This window comes from Lathamus discolor, chromosome 16 (genome assembly GCF_037157495.1).
Source record: "Lathamus discolor isolate bLatDis1 chromosome 16, bLatDis1.hap1, whole genome shotgun sequence".
Classification (NCBI taxonomy): Eukaryota; Metazoa; Chordata; class Aves; order Psittaciformes; family Psittacidae; genus Lathamus; species Lathamus discolor.
In genome coordinates, this window is record NC_088899.1 from 276,065 (window position 1) to 298,288 (window position 22,224).

Consider the following 22,224-nt stretch of genomic DNA (forward strand, 5'->3'; position numbering starts at 1 on the left):
TTAACACAGCTAAAATCTTCCTGAGCACTAGAGACAAAAAGCGTTTTCCAGAGGAACAGACGGAAGTGAGTGAAAAAACAAGTAATAGTCCAAGGGGAATGATGGTCAGCAACAGGAATTGATTTCAAGTGGGACTGGAGGGAAGAGAAGGATTCTCAAGATGATGCTTGATGGTTTGTTGGTGTTTAAACCACAGTATGTAAAGCCTAAACCTTCATGGAGTCACCCTGGTTGGTTGTGAGTTTTCACACACTCCTTCAAGCAGGAGTCGAATGACTGTACTGAGAAAAACTGAGCGTTTCTTACTGGGAACTCTTGAGGCATTTGCAGCTCTTGAGAGTGTGGCAGATGGGCAGGGCAGGGCTTGGACTCATGCCTGGCCAAGGATTTGGGTGCTGAAGTGCTCTCTGAGGGCAGCCTAGATGTCTCAGGAGCCTGTGTTTCTGCACAGCCAGCAATGTGCCTTTGGTGACAGCCTTAATGCATGCAACCGACCCACAGAAACACAACAGCTCTGAGACTAGTGATTGAAGTGATTTCGTTTGTTATTGTTTTACTTTTCTTTTGTGGGCAGTCCTTCATCACCCCCCTCCTTCTTCCCCCTCCCCTCCCCCTCCCCTTCCTTCTAAATTGTTTTCTCAGCTTGCTTGAGTCTCAAAGCCTGTCTCCTGCTTGTCTTGATCATCTGAAATAGCTCTCTCTGCACTGAAGGAACAGGCATGAAGAAAGACTGGGCTGGACACTGGGAGGATCTTGACTCTGGGAGGAGCAGCTTGGCTGTCTAACCTGTGATGCTGGGTGGTAAGCAGATGTAACACCACTGCAGATGGCTGACTGCAGCCTGGCACTAGGACTGTGGCTCCTCCTGCTTCTCCAGGACATCCACACAGCCCCACAGGTAAGGCAGAGTGGCACCAGGATCCTGCATCCCCTCAGGATGCAGGAGCCTGGAGAGGTCTGGGGTCACCATGGGCTACAGGGGTATCCTGCCTATAGGCTGAGTGCTGAGTAGTGGGCATCCACAGAAACAGACTTCATGCAGTGCAGGATGACAAAGCTATAAAATGAGCAACGAGGACAGTTTGTCCTCTCTGGGAACTTTGCAGGCAGGAGGAGGGGATATGAGCTATGATACATTTTGGTAGCATTGGTAGTGTTACTGCACCTCCAGGCACATGGGAATGAGGAAAGATTTTATAGGGGTGGGGGCCTGTTCTTGTTGTTTGGGTGAGTGGCTTTTATTTTCATCTGGGTGGCCAGATGCTTTGTGAGAGGCACGTTCCTTGCAAAGCTGGATTCAGAGGGCTTCTACTCATGCTGCTGATGTGAGTCAGGACTGGTAAATGAAAGGTGTAAAGGCAAACAGTAAAATACCTTCCTTTTTACAACTGCACATCCCTCTGACAATGACTTCCGTATGAGTGGGCTATTACTTCTTCATCAAATGGACTTATAATAAGCATAGCCAGTAGTTGCACTCAGCTGATGCTGTAGATGCAAGCTAGCTCCCTGCTGACATCGTATCGCCTCTCGTGGGTTTCCTTCCCCCCTACCACCATGTACCCCCTCCTGCCTAGTCAATCCTGTGATGATTAACCGTCAGCTCCTGGCATAAATCCACGTAATTTCCCTGGCTGACACTTATGCACACACATTAAAACAAAAAAAAAGTCAGTTGCAGAGGCCCTTTGCACAGGTAAAATCAAGCAGGTGAGTGATAGCACATCGTGTGGCACCATGGCCATTTTCCCTTGTAGTGAAAGTATGAGCATATATTAGTCCAAGGCACCTGCCTGTATGTTGCAACTGAATGATATAGCCCATCACTTGGACTGTCAGGAGATCCTTTTCCAAGAAACTGACTCTGATTAGATCTCTGAAAATAGCAAAGTCCTGTATCCTCCTCACAGACATTTGAAAAATATCCTCCTGGTTGTTTTGGTAAGAGTAGGAGTTTGCCCTTGTGTGTTCAGTTGTAAATTCCCCTCCCACATTGCAAGTTTCCTCTACTTTGCCCTGGTTATCTGTCCTGCCACTGTCTTCTTCCTGAAAAAAACAGAAGGACCTCTGGCTGTAAGGTTGGAATCTCTGATTCTTACTCACCTGAGGAATACTTAGGAGGGCATTCAAATAAGCTTGTCCAGTCTGCTGAATGCAAACTGCTTTAGGAGAAAGGCATAGAATAATTAGGGTTGGAAAGGACCTTAAGATCATCTAGTTCCAACACCCCTGCTGTGGGCAGGGACACCTCACACTAAACTATGTCACCCAAAACTCCGTCCAGCCTGGCCTTGAGCACTTCCAGGGATGGAGCATTCACAGCTTCCTTGGGCAACCCATTCCAGTGCCTCACCACCATCACCATAAATAACTTCTTCCTTACATCTAACCTGAACTTCCACTGTTTAAGTTTGAACCCAACACTCCTTGTCCTACCACTACAGTCCCTAACGAAAAGTCCCTCCTCAGCATCCTTATAAGCCCCCTTCAGACACTGGAAGACTGCTATGAGGCCTCCACGCAGCCTTCTCTTCTCCAGGCTGAACAGCCCCAACTTTCTCAGCCTGTCTTCATATGGCAATAGAAAAAAAATAGTATTTTTGCTATTTTATATTGCTTTTGGTGTTATGTTAACAAAATGGAAGGGGCAGAGAAAAAACTTGGTTTTCCGATATTCTCTGCCAACATTCAGCCTCGCTGCAAAATCACCAGTTACCTGGAATAAATACATAGATCTTGCTGGGATATGCAACTGGCTTTTCACTGTTTTTCTGTACGGCCTCTATCACAGCAACACTTGCTTTTACTGTTACTGAGGACAAGTAATAGTATTTAATGTGAGCAAGTCACAGCTTATTGATCATATTTTAAATCATGTTCCACCTCATTTGAGCCCAAAGCTTGGGTTGTCAACTTTCATTTGCTAATAATGTTTTTACCATCAAGCAGATGAAGCTTGACTACTTGAGTTTTAGGTTATCAGCTTTTTTGTGCTGTCAGAATTTGGATAGAAGCTTGAAAGGTAGTCAACTGTTTTGCTACAGTATTAGTCAGTTCTAGAATAGGCAATGCTGGTAGAAGTTTTGGGGTATTTTACTGTAATAGTCTTTCTTCCTGACTTACAGCTCATTTATAGCAAACTGTTTTCTTACTCTGCCTCACCATCACTTTTTCTCTCTGAGCTCAAAAGACCATAAATAAATGAGTCAAACCTTGTCCTGACTGAATTGCAGAGTAGCATACTGAATTCAGTCTCATCTTTACAATTGCCTGTATTTAAACTGAAATAACAAATGTGTAGATACAAGGAAAGTGAGAAGAGTTACAAAATCCTATTTCGCTAAACAAATTCTAAAAAGCGAGCACTGCAAAACCCATTGCAAATCTGTGTGCTTGAGTTACTTGGGCCTTGAGCTACAATGCTTTAAAGAAAGACAAAACATAGTTGGCCTGATAGGTCAGGAAAAGCACTAAGCCAAGGGATCCCTGGTCAGCCTGCTACACAGCAGCCCAAGCAGGATACAAATTGTGGCCTTTTCTTTCACAAGATGTATTCCAGTTTCCACTGAATCAAACCCCCTTATTTGAAATGCATGCAGCAAAAGATTGGTGAAATTCAGTCTCTATCTCCCTCCAGTCGAACAGTTCACTGAATCCAATGTAAGAACTTCTTGCATTAGTCTGATATAGAGTCATGGCTTGCCCAAATTGGTTCAAAAACTGTGGACAAGTTATCTTTGCAGTGATGGCCTTTCTGCTACACTGGTGATGGCTTGCCACACCAGCTTACCTTCTTGGTAGTTTAAATATTTATCTGTTCCTGTACAGCTGGCATAAAGCAGCATTAACTCTGGATTGTGTCCTCATGCCCAATCCAGATCAAATCAATTCTGATACAGAAGACAAATGCAGAAATAACATCTGTGAGGTTTCCCATTACAGCTGTGTCTGTCAGCAGAGACCCATCACACAAAGAGGAGGCTCTGCTCCTGGCTACACTGTGCTACCAACTTTCTTGCATTGAATTTAGTGCAAATGACTGTGTAACCACAGGTTGAGTTGTTTCAGTGCAGTAACCCCCTGAAAAGCAACTTCACAAATTCAGAAAGCAGAGTTTTCAGTCAAATGAACTCTTAGAACTCTGAATCGTCCCCTGGAAACACAATTGCTCTGTCTTAAGCAATAAAGGAGTTAGAGGGGAAGGAAAATGTGTGTACAGGTAAGAGAGCGAAAGTGGGATTGCACCCTTGGATGGCAAAGAGCCACAGGATTAGCATAGCTGTAATAGACATATATTTCTACTTTGCTAATCCATTCTTAGTACAGACCCATCCAGAGTTCCCTCAGAATTAGTGGGAAGGATGAAGACCTACTGTCCACCACAGCTGGATTCCTTGCACCATTCAGCAATACTTCAGTGATTTCCTTGAATTTAAAGGGTTTTTAATAATACATATTAAAAAACAGAACTATCAGTACTAATGGACAGTATGTCATTGGGATAAAATAGGTATTTCTTCACTGAGAATGAATTATCTTTTAGAGAAGGAAATGGTGCCTTAGAAAGTGAAATTGCGCTAGAATTCTGCATTTTCTTGGTAGAATCTAACTTCTGTTTCTGTGTGTCTTGAGATTCAGACAAAAATGGATAAGGAGGAGGGACAGACAAAAGATGAAAGAGAAGATGACTTTTAATGTTAGTCAAAACAGGATTTTGAGGTTAGTGCATTTTACTCTGTTCCTTGCAGAGGTGAGGAGAGTTTGTTCTGTTAAGTTTATTGGAGATTTCCTTCATGAAGCCAAGCTGTGTGATAGTTGTTGCTGAGTATGGATGATACCACACTCTTTAGTGTTTCCAGGAAGAAGAAGAGGGGGTAGTAAGGGATAAAGATGATGGAGTGAATCTTCTCTCACTGGCTAACTCACAATTTCTGTAAGCCAGGAGAAATGAAAAACACTAAGTGGAGAATTTTTTAGCACTTTCTTTTTTGTGGGCCTCTAAACACACACACCATGGAATCAAGAAGGTAAACCCCAACATTCACAGCTGCTGGGTTTTTGTAAGAAGGTGATAGTGTTGGTATTTTGTAATGCAAGGCTGAAACCTTTTTTGATTTATCCCTTCCTTTCATTTCAAAAGTTTTTTATGAGCAACTAGGACCAGCTAAGTCAAACCTTAACCTTCAGCTTCTGCCTAACAAAGAGTCTTAAGCTAAATAAACTGGTTCTGCACCAGAAAAATTAGTTTTATCAGTGATAGTCACACAATCCTGAGGCAAAGTAATCATGGTTTGTTTTTTTTTTCTTGTCTTTTTTATGTGACAGGGTTAAATTTCCATTGTTATCCTTGAATGTATTAAGAATGGAATCTTTCATGCAAGTTCATACTAACAAATGGGTTAATGGTCCAAGGCAGAAGACTTTCACTATATTATAGTTAAACCTTCTGTGTCTCATTCAGTATTTCATAATGCTTGTTATTTTCAAAGCACTCACAACCAGAAATAGATTAGAAAGGCTGAGATTTTTGTTGGCAATGAGGGCAGTAAGAGCACATAAGCTTGTCCTTCCTGCTGTGTGCTTCTTGAGCCCTCATATGATAAAGTAACACTTTTTCCATTAAATTTCCCCTTTTCTCCTTGCTGCCCTTGTGATTCCCTCCCTTCTTTTAGGTGCTGCTTGTTCTTATTAAGGCTTGACAAGGGGGACATGATCTTTAAAAACGTCCACTGTTGGCTACCATCATGTCAGTCACAATACCCAAAACCCAGTACACAGCCAGCTCCCACAGTTGCAGCCATTGGCAGCACATCTCAAAATGAGTCTGTGCAGCTCAAAACAATGTCTCTGTGTTGGGGAGATCAGTGCTGATACTGCTGGTGGGAATTTTGCTCAGAATTTCCCCTCATCTGAACAGGATCATTCTGTGCCGTCACCAGATTCCTTTTGTAGCCACATGCTTTTCCCCTGCCTGTTTTAATTACGAACACCATGGGATGTCCTCCTGAGCAAACTGCTACCCAGAGTGGTAAGATGTTTGTATGTTTCACTGGGAAAGCTAGAGAGAATGTACACAGCAGAATTCACAGTGTAAGAGACTGACCTATCCTGATAGCAGTTGTCCTCCCCTTAGCAATTTCGCTGCAAATGTTGGCAGAATAAGCATTTACAGCACCATAGGCAACAGTTTGGACAAGATATGGTAAAAAAAGCAGATCTGAAATTGAGGACCCAGTGGGACTGGAGAGGCAGCATGTCCTGTATGCCCCTATAGAGCCTATCTGGTTTCTGTGGTGGTACCTCCACAAAAAAAAACTATGTAGGTTGACATTAAACCCCATTCAGAGCTGGGAATGGGACCACTAACCTTGAATATTAAGCTTGAACACTAAGCTTGAACATTAAACTACAAGGACCTTTTCCTGCCCTCAGCCTTGTGGTCTCCTCACTGTGATGTTGCTGTCGGTTTATAGAGTTGAGCCTGGAGGTCCGAGCTCACTACTCAGACTACAGTAGTTCACCCAACTCATTTTGATATTATGAGGTGAAGAATACAGATCCAGATTGTGTTCCAGCTGCAGTCTGTAGTAGCCTTACCACTACATAGGAATGAGAAACTGCTATTGAAAGTAGACATGTTGGTTTAACAACCCCAGTTTCTGAGAAGTTACGTACATATGTTGCTTTCATAAATCTGTGGAAATTTAATGATTTTTCTTTTTTTTTTTTTTTTTTTGGCCAAATCACTGAAATATTTTTCACTTTTTAACAGTATTGGGTAATCAGCATGAAAGTATTTTGTAACTCCAGCAATAAGTTGTCATTTTGTCCAGGAAGAGCAAGACAAATATGCATGCAGGTTTTTGCAGTCCCTCCAAATTTGGATGGATTTGCTGGTTGATGTCTAGATTTCTACTGTTAGAAAGGCAACAGCTGTGAAACAAAAAAGACTTGAAAACATGAAATCTAGTATTCCCTGTGTTTCTTGCTGAATTGTTTCCAGTGATCTCTTTCTGAGCACCCTAGTTGTAGGTGAGATATCAGAGGAGGTATTTGACATGTGGGAAGAGTAGTTACAGGTGGAAAACTGAGAGGATCATAGAATTGTTGAATACTTTGGGTTGGAAGGGACCTCAAAAATCATCCACTTTCAACCCCAATCCTCATCTCCCCAGCCTGTCTTTCCTGAAGAGAGTGCATCCTTTCATTCACATATTCAGTGGTTGAATTACCTCAGTTCAGGCCTTTTGCTACCCACTGATAATGCACATTTTTGTTCCTTTTCCACTTCATGTCTTTGGCTAGTTATCTTTTGTTTTAGTTATTACCCTGATATTCATTACATAGAGACAGAAAAATTAAAACTACATTACCCTTTTGTATACTTTCATTCATCCTTTTCCGAAAAGAAAATGAGTTGGCACCATCATCTCATGGAAGACTTAAAACATTGTGAGACTGTGGCCTTTCACCTGTTCTGTTTCTCCAAGTCACGTTCTTTGCCTTAAGGCACCAATTTGTTTCATGATCCCAAAAACTCATGGAAGTTTTGCTGGGTTCCTAGTGCAAGATCTTTTTATTCCAGATGCAAAAAAAACTTGAAATTTAGCTTACAAAATGCCTTGCATAAGTTAAGAAGCAAAGCCCATATAATTTTTAGCGACACTGGCCTTCCCACGCATAAGCAAAGCTTCCCCAGTATTGCTTATGTAGTTTATATTGACCCTTTAAGCCTGAAGTGCTAGAGGTGTGGGAGCTTGGTTTATACTCACGGCCTTACCTTCAAGCGTGCTTTCTGCAAAGAGCCTGCCTTTCTGCTTAGTTTAAGAGAAGAACTTTGCATCATTGCATTGCTATTGCAGGTCACATTAGGAATCCAACAACATAGGATTGGGGGGGGGGGCGATGGAAATGACAAGAACAGGGAGATTATAACTGACACTGAGCATTGATAATGTACATTATTTGTAACTGAAAGGCTCTACAGGAAGTTTCATACTCATGAAACACCTCTACTGAACAGATGGCAGCCGTTAAAAACATTTTGCAGGTAGCTATGGATTAGAAGCAGCAGGGTCTTCAGAAAGTGGCTCCTCAGTCATAGAAATTATGTCATGATTTGTTAAAATGACTTTTTACAGCAGAGCACCTTGGGCTTGGCTCGGCAAAACAGTAAAGGTGGCTACAAGGTTGTGCTTGAACTGGATAATTGAAGGAAACATTTGTTGTGAAGCTGTGGACTTCATGTAGCTGGCTGTAGTGTAGAGCAGCCCCCTTGTGGAAAGGGGGAAAAAAAAAAAAAAAAAGGTTGAGTACTCTTTTGGATGTGTATTTTCATAATTTATGTAGTATGTGTGCACAGTTCACACATTAATTTATCACAGCACTAGCATTAGGTCAAATCCATAATCAGAATCTGTATTGCTGTAACTAAGAGGAGAATCTAATCCTAAATTCCTGATTTCAGTGGTTTAGACAAGGTTAGCTTTTTAAAAAGCAGCCCTTCCCTCCCACTTTTTACACTATTCTTTTCAACCTCAAAAGAGACAAGTATAAGCTGTAAGTTTATGTGCTGCATAAATCATTTAAGAATATTGTTCCCCCCCGATTTAAAATTCAACATCATTTGCAGCCAGTTGGTCACCCAGGAGAACCAAGAAGAGAAGATCAAGAGTTTGTGGTGATTTCCCATAGTTCTTGCAGAGAAGCTATTCCAGGATGACTTAGCTACAGCCAGGATGATGTTGATTCTTGAGTTTTCTTTATAAAACTACTTACTTCACTTCACATCACTGAATTCACTCCTGAATGACCCTTTGTTTAGTGACTGATCTCACTGTGTTGTTTCCTGTTACTCAGTTTAGTCTCAGAGCGGCTGGCTAAACAGAGTGCTCCTCCACACAGACGCAAAGAGATTCCACTTCCTTTTCCTACAGGCCAGGGCTTTCTCTTCAGAAAAAACAAAACAAAACAAACAAACAAAAAAAAAAACCACCAAAAAAAGAAAACCAACACACGGTGCTCATTTATAAACTTGAGTCAGGCTGAGCACGCAAAGATCTGCTATTTCCTCTATAGAGTAAGCTAGAAAAAGCGCTTTGTGGAGAGGCTCTGTGACCCGGTGGTTACTGCAGAGATGTCAGGCAGGATTTCTCAGTTCTATTGTAGGATCACAGTCTGGTTTGGGTTAGAAGGAACCTTAAAGCTCATCCAGTTCCAACCCCCGGCCACAATGCTGATCCCAATACAAACCTGGAGCTTGATAAAATTTAATGGGGTTTGTATGTTTCTATTTCTTGTCCTTACGTTAATTTTGTCCTTGACTAAAAGTTCCTGATTTCTGATGTAACATGGGGCAACTTGAATAACTTCTGCGTTTTATGGCCTTGTCATGAAAAGAACAGTATTAAACAGGAGAACACAGCTGTGAAATTAGTGAGGTAGTGAGATTCTGCACTGCATGCAAAGGCAGCACGAGACAATAGGTACTATTTCAAAGGCCAATGGGAAATTCATCTACAGAAACTGAGATGCAGGTTTTTCTGAAATATTAACTGCTCTACCAGTATCGTGGGAAAACCTCTGCAGAATCTGCTGATGGAGTCTTTACAAAAAAGTGCCCTTTAAACCTTCTAGCAAATACTGAAAATTCAGATAACATTTCTAGGGGATTATTAAGGGACATGCCAAATTAAAAAATCAGATTTTCTTATCAGTAAACTTGTAGTGCTGTAATTTCCCAGAGCATGTAGTGGCCCTGCCATAAGAAAATGAGGGTGCTGAGGTGCTGGCACAGGGTGCCCAGAGAAACTGTGGCTGCCCCATCCCTGGCAGTGTTCAAGGCCAGGCTGGACACAGGGGCTTGGAACAAGCTGCTCCAGTGGAAGGTGTTCCTGCCAGTGGCAGGGGTTGGAACTGGATAAGCTTTAAGGTCCCTTCCAACACAAACCAGTCTGGGATTCTACGATTCTATGATTCCTTTCCTACATTTAAATGACTTTCAGACAAAAGAGTCTGCTGAGTGAAGCTATATATTGAATTATTGTTAAATACACAGAATATTGCAATCTTTGCTGAATCATATGGGCAACAGTAATTTAGTTTCTTTCAGGACACTTGAACTTTCAGAAAGCTGTAGGCATTTCCTTACTGCCTACAACTACCATAACTTGAGACAGATACTGGGATCTGCTCTAATACAGAACTAATGGTTTTCTAATTGTGTCTTTTGTCTCTCTCAATTTCTAGACATCATTAACCCCATCTCATTCTTGTGATGCACTTCTGAATTGGTTCTATGATGAAACCTCAAGAAGCTGCTGTTACCAGTGTCCCTCAGGTCAGTATGTTTATAATTCAGTCAAATTAACATGGAGCCTTTCTCATAGAGATAGTAGGAACCATGTGTACCTGCTGAGTTATATTTTGTCCTTGAAGATAAGTGCAGTTCTATAAACCACTACCTAGTGTGGGTACAAATGTGAACTTGCTTTTAACTGCCTTGCTCCTGCTCAGGCTGCAAATTGCAAGTAAAATAATTTGCTAGAATTTTTTGTGATTTTATCCATTGACTTGACACTCTGAAGTAGCGAGAAGTAGGCAGGTCTAAGAATTCATTTCAGCTTGCCTCGGGGTATGAAATAGCACAGTGAATTTAGGTTTCTGGTGAGAGAAGAAAGAAAAAGAAAAAACCAAAAAACAACAAACCAACATCAATGTGCGGAAAATCTGTCATTATCTTCACAGTCAAAACAGTTTAGAAAGTGTCTCACATGAGAAAGGGAACAGCTCCTTGTAAAAAGACACAGTCAGCTTTGCCGGAAGCTGGTTGTGACTCAGACACGCATGGTCAAAAGCAGGAAACACCTCGGTGAGACAGGAGTTATGGAAATGTCTGAAACAACCCGCATCAGCTTAAAACCCCCTCAGTGGGTGGGGCATTTCAAGGTACTTCACCATCATCAATCTCTTCTTATAGAAATCTTTTTTGAGAGGAAAGTTTTGACATTCATTTGTGCACTAATGATAAAGAGGGCTTTAGCTCTCAGTTGCTAGCATTTGCATGTAATTACACTTGGGTTCCCACTGGGATATCTTGTGCTGCTGGCCACACCACTAGATTCATTCAGAATCTGTAAAAGTAGATAAGACCAAGAGATGGAGAAACTGGTGCTGTAAAAGAAGAAAAGAGGTGGGAATCTGTCTCTGAGCCATTCCCACGAAAAGCTCTTTTCTCCTTTAAAACCATATTTTGCACAAGCTCCCATAACAATAGACATCATAGTAAGGTCTTGTGAAAAGCAGATACCTGATTTATATCTGTCTGTAGCAAGCCACCAGTCTCAATCACTTCACCTCTGCTTATTCTTGCAACTCATTTTGTTACCCCATCCTCATACCGGTCTTGGACACCTCTTCCCATCCTCCAGGACCTGATTCACAACAGAAACTCATAAGAATCCTATTTCAGTTTAATCTTCTACTACTCCTTCAAGAAATAACCTGTTCATATCTGCTACTAAATCAACTACTCATTGCAAAGAAATAGAAGCTTTTCTAAAATTCCATTTAATCAAAGTGGAGAATCTTGAACTATAGGTGCAGCCTGCCTTTACTTTCCTTGGTCTTCCAGCTCACATATGTACAGCCTTCAGTCTGAACACACTGGCCCACATGCAAGCCATCCTCTGTTTCAAAGTTAATTTCAAGATAAACTTCAAACCAAACCTCAAAAGATCATTCTATTCAATTTCCACAGCTGCCAAATCTCTTCTCATGTACTTAATTCTTGTGCAGATAAAATGACCCTTTGTACCTGGGATACCAGAAGAACAGTTTCTTTCTGTCATTGCAGAACAAAGTATTTCTCTCCTGTCAGGGGAGCAACAGAGACTTTCATGGGAAATAATGGTATATGCTGGAACAGCTCATGTTATGCAGAAGTTGTTATTCCACTTCACTTTTGTTTATAACTTTTTAACCTTTTTTGTTCAGTTCGGTTTTTTAGTGGGTTTGTTCTGTTTGTTTTTTTTTTTTTTGGTTTTTTTTTTTTTTGTTTAGGCTCTAAATCAGATATCCAGCTCCATGAGATAGTGCTGCAGTCAACACTCAAGATAGTTTCCCACCCACAGTTAACAGCAAACCCTCAGGAGTGAATGAATGCATGTACTCATCAAAGAAAAATGCTTCAAATACTTATTTCATCTACTTACTTTCAGGACATTTTTCTGTACAGCTGATCGCAGCTGGTGACTTTTATCTGGTTGTTGAGCTGTGAACACAGCCAGTGGAGATCAGAATCAGGAGACACTGTTATGCAACCTTCAAAGCTACTGCACCTGGGGCACACATCCCTCAAGAGAGGGACCCATGTGTACAGGAAATCTCAAATAACTGAAGTTAAAGGGTTTGGGTCACTGGGGAAGTAAGGGGGAAATGACACACGTGCAGGTACATATGTGCAGCTTGAGTACTGAGATTTGGCAATCAGCCATCACCTTGAAAAGAACAGTCTCAGACAAGCAGTTTCGAGGAGGCAGGAGTGATGTGGTTCAGGCTTGTCTGGTGGTGTTTAGTGGGCCAAATATAGCACAGCTGTTTTTACCTGCACTACGACATAATGCTTGCCAAAATGCATAGCAAGTGAGTTATTGCCTTGTTAGGTTCCTCCTCCCTGTGGTTAACTCTATGACTGGGTGAGGCAGGCTGGATGCTGAAACTGTGGTTCATTTCTCTCCTGTTTCCCACCTGTGAAACATTCAAATCTTCCTATCTTTATGTTGTTACTTTGGCTTTTCCTTTTGCTTTGCAACTGCTGCTCTTTCTTACCCTCTGTTGTTTCCACCTCTTGGCAAGGCCACAAGGTCACAGCTTACCACTATGCCTTTTAATTTCTTTGGTACTATGGCCAGTGGTAGAATACCTCATCTGTTGCTTCAGAAGCTGAAACATTGAGAATGCTTCTGTCCCAGCCTTTTCCACACTCCTAGCTGGTTATTGTACCTAGCTTGCCAGATGGATGCTTTTAAAAGCTCTTCACTAGAAAATGATTACCTGATACAAGCACAGAGTCATAGAATCATAGAATAGCTTAAGTTTAGCAAAGACCTCCAGAGGTCATCTAATTCAGCCAGCTGCCCAATCTCCTGTGTGCTGCATGTACACAGAAGGTTTGTGAGATCCTGGGCACTGTGCTTTCAGTGAGCAATGGGTCCAGAGGAGTTGGATATGTTCAGCAGAGATACACTAGCATCAGAAAAACATACATGTAATTTGATTTGTTTAAGGAAAACAGTTGGAAAATTAAACTATCTCACAACTGTCAAGGCAACTGTAAAACTAGAAGGACTGCTTAGAAAGCAATCTACTGCAAACCTGCTAGGGAGATACAGGACATGGTTCAGCGAGCACCATCTTGTAACCTTCCATTCTGAACATGGGAGATCGGGTTATCCCTGCTTGAATCCACATGCACCTAGGTGATTCTGGCAACTTTTGAAGTGAAAGTGATGCTTTAGGTAGCAAATATCAGGACTGGGTTGCTCTAGTCAAAAGGAAAACATGGAAAACAATTACATGTGAACTTATTAATGGCAGGTCAATATTGCCCTCACCACAGCCTTGCCATGTGTCCTTCCAACAGCAATCCACACTGATTGTGATAACACCATGCACAGTGTTGCTGAAACAGGACAGCTGTGATCCCTCCACACTTGAATGGGAAAGGCAAAACCCTCCCAGAGAAACCAAAAGACGTATACAAAGAGAAGACTGTGTCTAACGAGTGAATGAGTATACAAGAACACCGCAGGATGATTGTCTCCTGATATTCTGAGGTGGTATCCTGTATATTTTGATTTTATTTTCTTTCTCCAGGCTATGTTCAGAAGAAAGCATGTCCTAGGGACCCAGGTGAAGACTGCATAAGGTGTGGACCTGAACAGTATGTGAATGAAGCATTTCAAAAGCCAAGATGTGATGCTTGTGTATCATGCACAAAAGGTTTGCTTTCCCTCACACATACCTCACAGTTATACTTTCTATATATATATTGTTCACACTTTATTTATACTTTATTCATTCTGAATTTCCAGCAGCAAAATTATCCATCCTTGTTACTGGTTTAGACAGCAGAATTCTACCTGGCACATAATCAGGGTTGCTTCCTGTGTGACCTGGGTCTACCTAAAAATTCTCTCATCCAATGCTATTCAAGCCTTATTTCTGCTTTCTGTCTTATATTACAAGTCATTATCTACAGACTTTTCCAGTTCATAACTTAAGTTGTCAATGTGAAGAGTGCCAGCAGCCTGTTCTGCTTCCTGAGCCTTTGAACTGATGTTGGCTTTGGCCCCTGCTTAATCCTTAGTTACCACATCTGGTTCTTCCCCACAGAGTCTGACCTTGTGGAGAAAAAGCCCTGCTCCTTCAATTCTAGCCGTGTGTGTGAGTGCCGACCAGGCCTGTTCTGCCAGACCCCTGTTCTGAACACCTGCATAAGATGCCAGCAGCACACTTTCTGCAAGCCTGGTTTTGGAGTCAAAGTCAGAGGTAGGAATTCCTGTGGTCCAGCTTACCTTTCCTGAGCTTGGCCATAGGCCTGGACCTGATGCATTTTGGTGGGTTAGTCTTCAGTCATTACTTTTATTCAGGCACCTCAACAAATGATGTTACTTGTGAAGAGTGCCCTTCTGGGACCTTCTCTGATGAAAATTCCAGCACCGACATCTGCAAGCCCCACACGAAGTAAGTCCATAGCTCTTTAGCATGACTAATTAAGTTCATAAAGGACAAAAAGGGACACTCATTGCTTCTGCTGCAAAGCTGACCCATTTATCTTAGAGGCAATGGTATAAGTTTTGGCCTATGTGCAGCACTTAGAAGGCCTCTTCATACCTGTGGCACAAGTTTGTCACATGGAAGATACTCTTACCTTGTACCATGTCAGTTTCCTCTAGCACTGACACACTGTTCTCTTTCACTCCCTAGCTGTGCCAAGTTAAACAAAGTCGTGTTAAGCAAAGGAAATGCAACACATGACCAGGTTTGCCTGGACCAATCGCCCACCTACCTTACCCCAAACACATTGTCCATAAGGTTCAACAATGAAACAAATAACTCTGACCTAAAAAGGTTTGAAAAGAGCCTGGTGACCATCACTGGTATCCTTTTAAGTGCCACAACAACTGAAAACCCCAGTACAACTGCTGAAGAGAAAGCTTGGGCTGGCACCTTTCCCACCTCAGTCAAGCGGAAGACAACAATGGAAGGTAACAAAGATAAAGCATTTACTCTGTCTAGCATATTTTATTCGGATATATCTTTGGTAAAGGCAATTTTTATGTGGGAGCTTCCTGCAAATTCCCTGCAACTTGTGAAATGATATCCATGGGTCTATGTCCAAACACATAGATCTGGTAATAGTTCCCAGTCTACCTTTTCTCAGCCTTTCCTGTAATCCCTTTCCCTTTCTGTGCTACAGGTCTAGTTCTCTGGGGAGTCATTCTCTCTGTGATTGTGCTACTTGTGGGTATGCTGTCATTTTGGAAATGGAAAATTTGCAAGCAGCAGATCTTCATCCTCAAAGGAAAGCGTGAGTTTTTAAAGCTGTTTCCTGTTTGATCTCCAAGTATATGCCAACTGGGAATTCAAATAACCCAAAACGCTGGGTAAGGGAACGTTTGCTACCACCTAGTGTACGTGAGCCAGATAAGGTTCCTAGGCAAACTGTTGATGCAGCATGTTGGAGAACACGAGAGAAAGATGGAAGCAGCTGTGAATTTATGGAGGAAGATACTACAAGCCAGGTGGGGAAAGGGTAACCAATGGTTTCTTCTCTCAGCACAGACTCTAATATTAAATAATACCTGAAGTGGTTTGTGAGTATTTATTGGTTCTGCAGAAGAGGTTGAACTTTGGGCATGAGAGAAAGAGTGATTTTTACTGATACTGATTTCTTGTAGCTTTGCCTAAACTTATGCATGGGATGTGCTTGCAGAACAACATTCCCTCTTTTATAGAGAGGAGGATGTGCATGATGTAGCCTGGTTGTAGACCTGTGGGTGTTGTAAAGCTGTTAGAGCCTGTACACTACATGATGAGTTTTACTAATGAATGGTTTCTTTTGACCAGCACATCTGCATTCCATCCCTTCATGCAAATCCAGGCTCAACCCTCAAGGTTGATGGACCAGGAATTTTAATCTTTATGTCTAAAGAATAAGTGGATAGTTTTAGTATGGAACTTTATTTTATTAATTATTTTTTTTATTTAATACGCGAATTTTTTTAATGTCAAGTGTATGTCTGCTGACAAGCAAAAGGCCATCCTGTTGTGTGCCCAGCGCAGGCAGGTGATGCTTTGAGAGGTCACTAGGTGGCACTTTTTTCCCACTGAACCGTTGAGCCATGCGTCAGTGCACGGAGGCTTACTCGAAAAACGCCCCGTTAATGTCTGAGCTCTCATTTGCGTTCCAAAAAGAGAGTGTGTTGGCCGCAGCAACCTCTACTGCTCCCCTGTAGCGCACACGTTTTGCCCAATTATGTAATTCCTATCTCAGCATTTCCATTTGTACTGACTGATCTATTCTCTTCTGCTGTGGTAGATTCTCCTAATTACCGTACAGCAGAGCTTTATACACTCACTTATGCAGGAATAAAATTTAAAACCTCTTGTGTGTAGCTTAATTTTCTCAAAATGGAATTTCTGCTTCTTCACTTTCCTTTCATAATAGGAACTGTTGCTGTGCAGCATTATAGATGCCTTGAAAATAAAGGTGTCTGCAGGTCAGGGTGAAATTAAATAGTAAGTCTGAGCCCATCTAATTGCATGGTGCTACAGAAGGATGCTGTGCACTCCTTTCTTCTCATTTCTTTTCCAGTGTTACCTTCCTCAGTCCTTGCATAAAATCCTACTATCCACTTAATCCTTAGCATTCATCTTGACCACATGATGAACTGATCCAACTTGATCATTCAGTAGAAGTTAACACTTTTTAATTTAAAAGAAAAAAAAAATCTGTCTTCTGCTTACCTAGAAAGTTTAATCAGTTCATCATTCCACTAGATGAACACCAGTTGTGGTGTGGGGAGAATGATAGGGGTGGCCACAGAGGGTTTTGGGGAGAGCAGGACCTCAGAGTCTTGGCAGCAACATGTTGCTGGTTCACCTCAGCAGTGCCATGTAAGTGTGCCCTGAGTGGTAATAAGAGCCTAATGCAGGTGGGCTGGGCAGCAAAGTGGTTTAGGACATGGCTTGATGACCTTTCAGAGCAACTATTCACATTCTTGTGAGAGCTGTGAATTTTCTCCTGATAATTTTTCCTCTTTCCATTGCAGGTCACGATCTAGTGAACAAATGTACAGTAAGTTCAACAATATCCAAACCAGATCCCTTTCCATTCTAATGTAAATGATATTTTTAAATGTCCAGTTAAAAAGGTATGGCCTTTCTGTTTGGACTATCCTCAACAACACATGATAGATGCAGCGATGAGATGTGCTGGGGCTTGCTACTTTCATGTCTTGGCCTATGTTTAATGTGTTGTTAAATAATGTGATGCCTCAAGTCCTGCTTGTGAGGAGAGTATTTGGTTGCATTCTATGGGCAAACCCAAAATCACAGGATCATTCTACCTCCTGGGATAACTTTGTCTCTCAGCTCCATTTTATCTTACTCCAGTCATACAAGTGGGATTTGATCTTCTTTTTTCTCCCCCCACGTCACCTTCCCTCTTTGTAGGTTTTGGCATGACTGTAATGAGGGCACACAGTGGGTATTGTTTGTCTTGAAGACTTTCCATCAGGACCAGCTTCTGGCTTAACAGCATGGTTTGCAGATAAACAAGACAAACCTCAGTTAATATGGTAACAACAGACAGCAGTTCCCCAGCTGCTGAAATCATCACAACTCTGATTCCTCCACTTTCAGTGAAATTACAGCAACTTTCATCCTGAGTCTTCTCAGTTTTTAGGCTTGCTGTCTCTGAATGTCCCTATCTGCTAAAACACTTTTCCGACTGTTCATTGGTTTGTTTTTATATCAGTTTGCTTTTAAATGTTGTGCATCTGCACACATAAAAATCATTACTTATTCTAATATATCTGGTTGCAATCAGATATAATTAATTTCACTGTGTCATTCACTGTGTTGCTAATTCCTGAATTGTCTGGAGCTTCCACTCTTCCTTTCATAGTGAGTCAAACATGAGCAAGAGTTTTAAACTACACATTTAAAAATCTTCCTTGTGGAAAGAGAAACAGACCTAGGAGCCACCAGAAGTCTGTCATGTGGGACCTTCAGCCTCTCTCAGATTCTGGCTCCTCTTTTAAAGGACTGTTTGTAACTAATTCTTCACCTAATAGCTAGTCTGAGCTTGTTTCTCCCACCTGCGGTCCTGCTAAGGCAATTTCATTTTGAAGTTCAACCAGTTCAACCCCTGGCTTGTTTTGTTCTCCTGTAGGAGTGTGGTAGGTCTTTGAAAGATTTAAGTGGAAGTTACATATTTTCATTTATATTGCATATATTTTCAGTTTTGGCTCTCTCAACATATGATTACACATCTGTACAAGTTTGTCCTCTGATGCTTATCTCACAACTAAATAGCAAAATCCCTTAAAATTCTTACCTTCAGCACCTAACATACTGATGCTATACTCTTTGCTGAAAAGTGCTGCTGAGCTTCAGCCCCCCTAGAATGAAGCTGCTACTAAATTAGAAGATAGCAGACTACAGCAAAGCATACAGTGGAAGACTTGTGGCAAAAAGTCAAAGTAGCAAATAGGTGGATTTGCAAAGGTTCATGGGTGTCTAAATTGCAGACAAGGCAGTGGAATTTACCAAAGCATCCAAGCAGGGCCAGAAAACTGGATTTCAGTGGAAGTGACAAATTCTTGCAAATGTCATCAATTTAGTTTAGAAATGCTTTTTTAAAATATGGCTTTAAGTGATGCAGGAACTGAAGTTCCTAAATCAATTTTTACTCCCTATGACAGTGGTGCTACAAAGTACATCAGGTTATTCTAACTGCCACAGAAGGATTCTGTAGACCTGCTGCAATCTTCCCAGTGTTGTTTTTACGTTCACCTCACTTCTACTCTCTTCTTTGTATCAGCAGATCATACTGACTACTGACAGTGGTCCAGAAGAGAAGGAATTGATTGACAGAACTCTCCCTTTGGAAACCAACAATAACTTGGTCTCCAGGACAGAAAATGCACATAGTCTTCCTCTGAGTCTGACTGATGTGACACCAAGTAATGGAAACGCCCAAGACTGCCCCATTGATTCTCGAATGAGAGACCACACAAATAATCGAATTGGTGGGTTTTGCTTTTATTTTTTTCCCCTTGCCCTTTCAATTTTTCAGCCATGGGCACATCATGTCATTCTGAGATTATCAGTAAACTGCAAAGTTCCCCAAGCTTCTAATATATATTGGGTCTGAATCTCCAGAAACTTTGACACAAAAATTCTGGTACATACATTCATTTTGAATATTTTCCTATTTTTGCATTTTACTGTGCCTTAGTCACTTATGAACTCACCAGAAAAATGCTCTTCTTCCTCTTTTTCATTCCAGAAGGTGTAAATTTGCAGAAGAAATTTGAAATCCAAAATATGTCAGCTGAAAATCATGCTGTAATACTTAGTGAGAGTTGTACTTCACATGTCTCAAGATAACATTTTCTTCTCTTGGTTTCACAGTAACATCTTGAGATGTGTCTCACATATGTTCCTGTAAAGTCTTTGACTATGGCACATGGTAGAAGATAAAGTCAAGCAAGGAGGCTTAGTCACAAGGGAAGAATTATTACCTGAGACACAGTCTACATAAGACATTCTGGCAATGTTTCCAAAACCAATTTTGAGGTTATTTAAAGGGGGTTTTTTTGATATTGCTAGAGCTGACTTTTCCTTAATAAATGCACTTTCTGATTTTTCTGAGAGGGGTCCACCTGGGATGAATGTGATGATTTGACTTACTATACCCAGAAATATTAACCACATATATACTAATACAATATATAACCACAGTGTCTGATCTGCAGCATCCTTCTAAGTAAAATGTAGTGGTCCAAGCCATAGCAAAGGCCTTATTTACTGTTTGTAAAGGGTCAACAAGCTGTACACAAGGTTCAAGTCTACCCCAGAAAATTTTGTAGTTGATTCTCCACTGGAAAGAAACTAATTTCTTTGCTGGTCCTGGGACCCCCAATAATTACCCAGAACTTCTGAACAGCCCTGATCCTTGCCCAAAAGCTGCTTTTAATGCAGGTATTGTTGCTTCTCAAAACAGCAGGAGTATAAATCTTGGATTCTCCATATCTATCTTCCCCAAATTCCAATTAATTGCTTCTTCCCTTGTGAATAACTTACTGCTTTTTCTAATCTGTTTTTCTCCTGTAGTTCTTGCCATAGCACAGTGGCTTCATCACACGGGAGCTAGGTCTACCAGTTCTAAAATGCCCAGAGTCCCATTACCAGTGCTCCATAACCAGACAGTGTGGTATAAAATGTGCATGCCTTCACTTAGCATGTTCAGTGCTTCAATTTCAAACTTAAAAGCACCTTCTAAATTAACAACAAAGTAGACAACTTATAACGTGCAAATCCCAAAAACTTCAGTGGGTTAGTGAATTATGTGTTTTCACAGCAATGGGCTTGCTCTGCAGCCTTCTGATTAAAAAAAAGAATTGGGGGAAAAAGAAAATCTGAGAACCAAATATAATTTTGCATGAAATGGAACCATCTTTATGGTCAGCAGTGATTGTTAACTACGCTCAGCACTGTTTTTTTCCTTCCTCAGAAAAAATATACATCATGAAAGCTGACACTGTTATTGTGGGGTCCATTTCAGAAGTGCCTAATGGCAAGAACTGTGCTGCTAGAGAATGTGAAAGTAATGTTGATGCCCAGGAAAACATGGAAGAGGAACTAGCAATGCACTATCCAGAGCAGGAAACAGAGTCTTTTCTGTGGAATGATGTCATGGTTCCTGTGGAAGAGGAGGGAAAGGAATTTCATCACCCCACCACTGCCACTGAAAAGTGATAGATAACCCACTGGAAGATGTGTGAAGTTACAGTGCGACACTATGCCTAAATCTAGAAGGGAGGTAAACACATAGTGCCTTAGATTATCTGAAAACCCATATAACGCACTGCAATACATTCAAATGAGGAGTGCTAGAACCTACTTCATCAAACAAATTAAAGGATCATCCAAGCTGTTGGTCTTCATAGCTGACATCAAGTATTTCTCTTTCCCTCTCTCCCAGTATCACACTGGAAACAAATAGGGATCAAAGCTACAAAATTCAGAAGACATCTGGATGCCAAATGAAGTTTCACAGCTTGTTTTCTCTGCATGAAGGAATGGATTGAAATCTATATCTGATTACTTCTATTAGATATGGAAATTCTAGCCAGAATTCTGAGTTAAGCTTGAGACTTGGACATGTTTCATGTGTTGTTTCTATTCCAGTATGATCAGTACCTCCGATTTTGGCTTGTATTTTGCAACGTCTGGTATTTTTCTTAACGTCTCAAATCTTGACTGAAAATAATGACAATTTCAGTTTTCCCTAACAGTTTTCCCACAAACAGAACTCTTAAGTTTGTGGACTTTGTGTTTCTTGAGGAAACAGGATCAAAAGATGCCACACAGGCCTAGAAAACAGAAGGCAAATAAATCTTTAGGCCACTCTTTCTAGGACTGGGGTTCTCATTCATGTCTTTTAATTACTTCACATCATCAATTAAGTGTATAAAATGGCCTTTTCGGATGGAAGCCAAACTGGCTGAACATTTGGATGTTGGATGAACTGTGGATTTAGCCCAGTGTGGAGGCTATAAAAAGGGAAATGAAGAAAATGAAACTATTTTTCTAAAAAAAAAAAAAAAAAAGGACTGAAAAACAGGCACGGCAGTAGTTTCCTATAACATTGTTAATATCTCTTGTTTTAGAATTGCTCATAATCATCAGGGTAACACTGAATTGCATATCTAATCTTTAAAAAAAGATCTGTTTCATGGTCAACTGCCTTGTGTTATGCTATTTCTCAATCTTTCACACTGCTTGTTTGATAACTGCAAATGTAATAGTGTTGACTGTGTTTTTGCACAGGACAATGGAAAATGAACGAGATGACAAAGTGTGCCTTAATAGTAAAAAAAAAAAAAAAAAAAACAAAACACAAAACCAATTATTTGCTCTGTAGTTTCA

At 41.0% G+C, this 22,224-nt stretch overlaps 1 protein-coding gene across 4 annotated transcripts; it reads left to right on the forward strand.

The window, feature by feature from the left end:
• Positions 1–689: 689 nt before the first annotated feature.
• TNFRSF8 (TNF receptor superfamily member 8) lies at positions 690–22,224 on the forward strand. Of its 4 annotated transcripts, none has more exons than XM_065696177.1 (10): positions 690–898; positions 10,249–10,339; positions 13,876–14,001; positions 14,395–14,550; positions 14,628–14,745; positions 14,989–15,269; positions 15,482–15,592; positions 17,337–17,362; positions 19,112–19,319; positions 20,807–22,224. In XM_065696177.1, exons 1-10 carry the CDS (start codon positions 827–829, stop codon positions 21,049–21,051), a joined length of 1,434 nt encoding a protein of 477 aa, XP_065552249.1. In that variant the 5' UTR covers positions 690–826; the 3' UTR covers positions 21,052–22,224. The 4 variants fall into 4 exon arrangements, with proteins under 4 accessions (XP_065552249.1, XP_065552252.1, XP_065552250.1 ...); XM_065696180.1 differs by having other exon boundaries at positions 20,858–22,224; XM_065696178.1 differs by having other exon boundaries at positions 19,115–19,319.

What these genes read in the sequence shown, in the direction of transcription:
- TNFRSF8 (XM_065696177.1), top strand. Translation starts at nt 827, where the DNA reads ATGGCTGACTGCAGCCTGGCACTAGGACTGTGGCTCCTCCTGCTTCTC. An exon ending in CTGTTACCAGTGTCCCTCAG is followed by an intron (nt 10,340 to 13,875) that starts GTCAGTATGTTT and finishes TTCTTTCTCCAG; the next exon opens with GCTATGTTCAGAAGAAAGCA. An exon ending in TTTTGGAGTCAAAGTCAGAG is followed by an intron (nt 14,551 to 14,627) that starts GTAGGAATTCCT and finishes TTGGTGGGTTAG; the next exon opens with TCTTCAGTCATTACTTTTAT.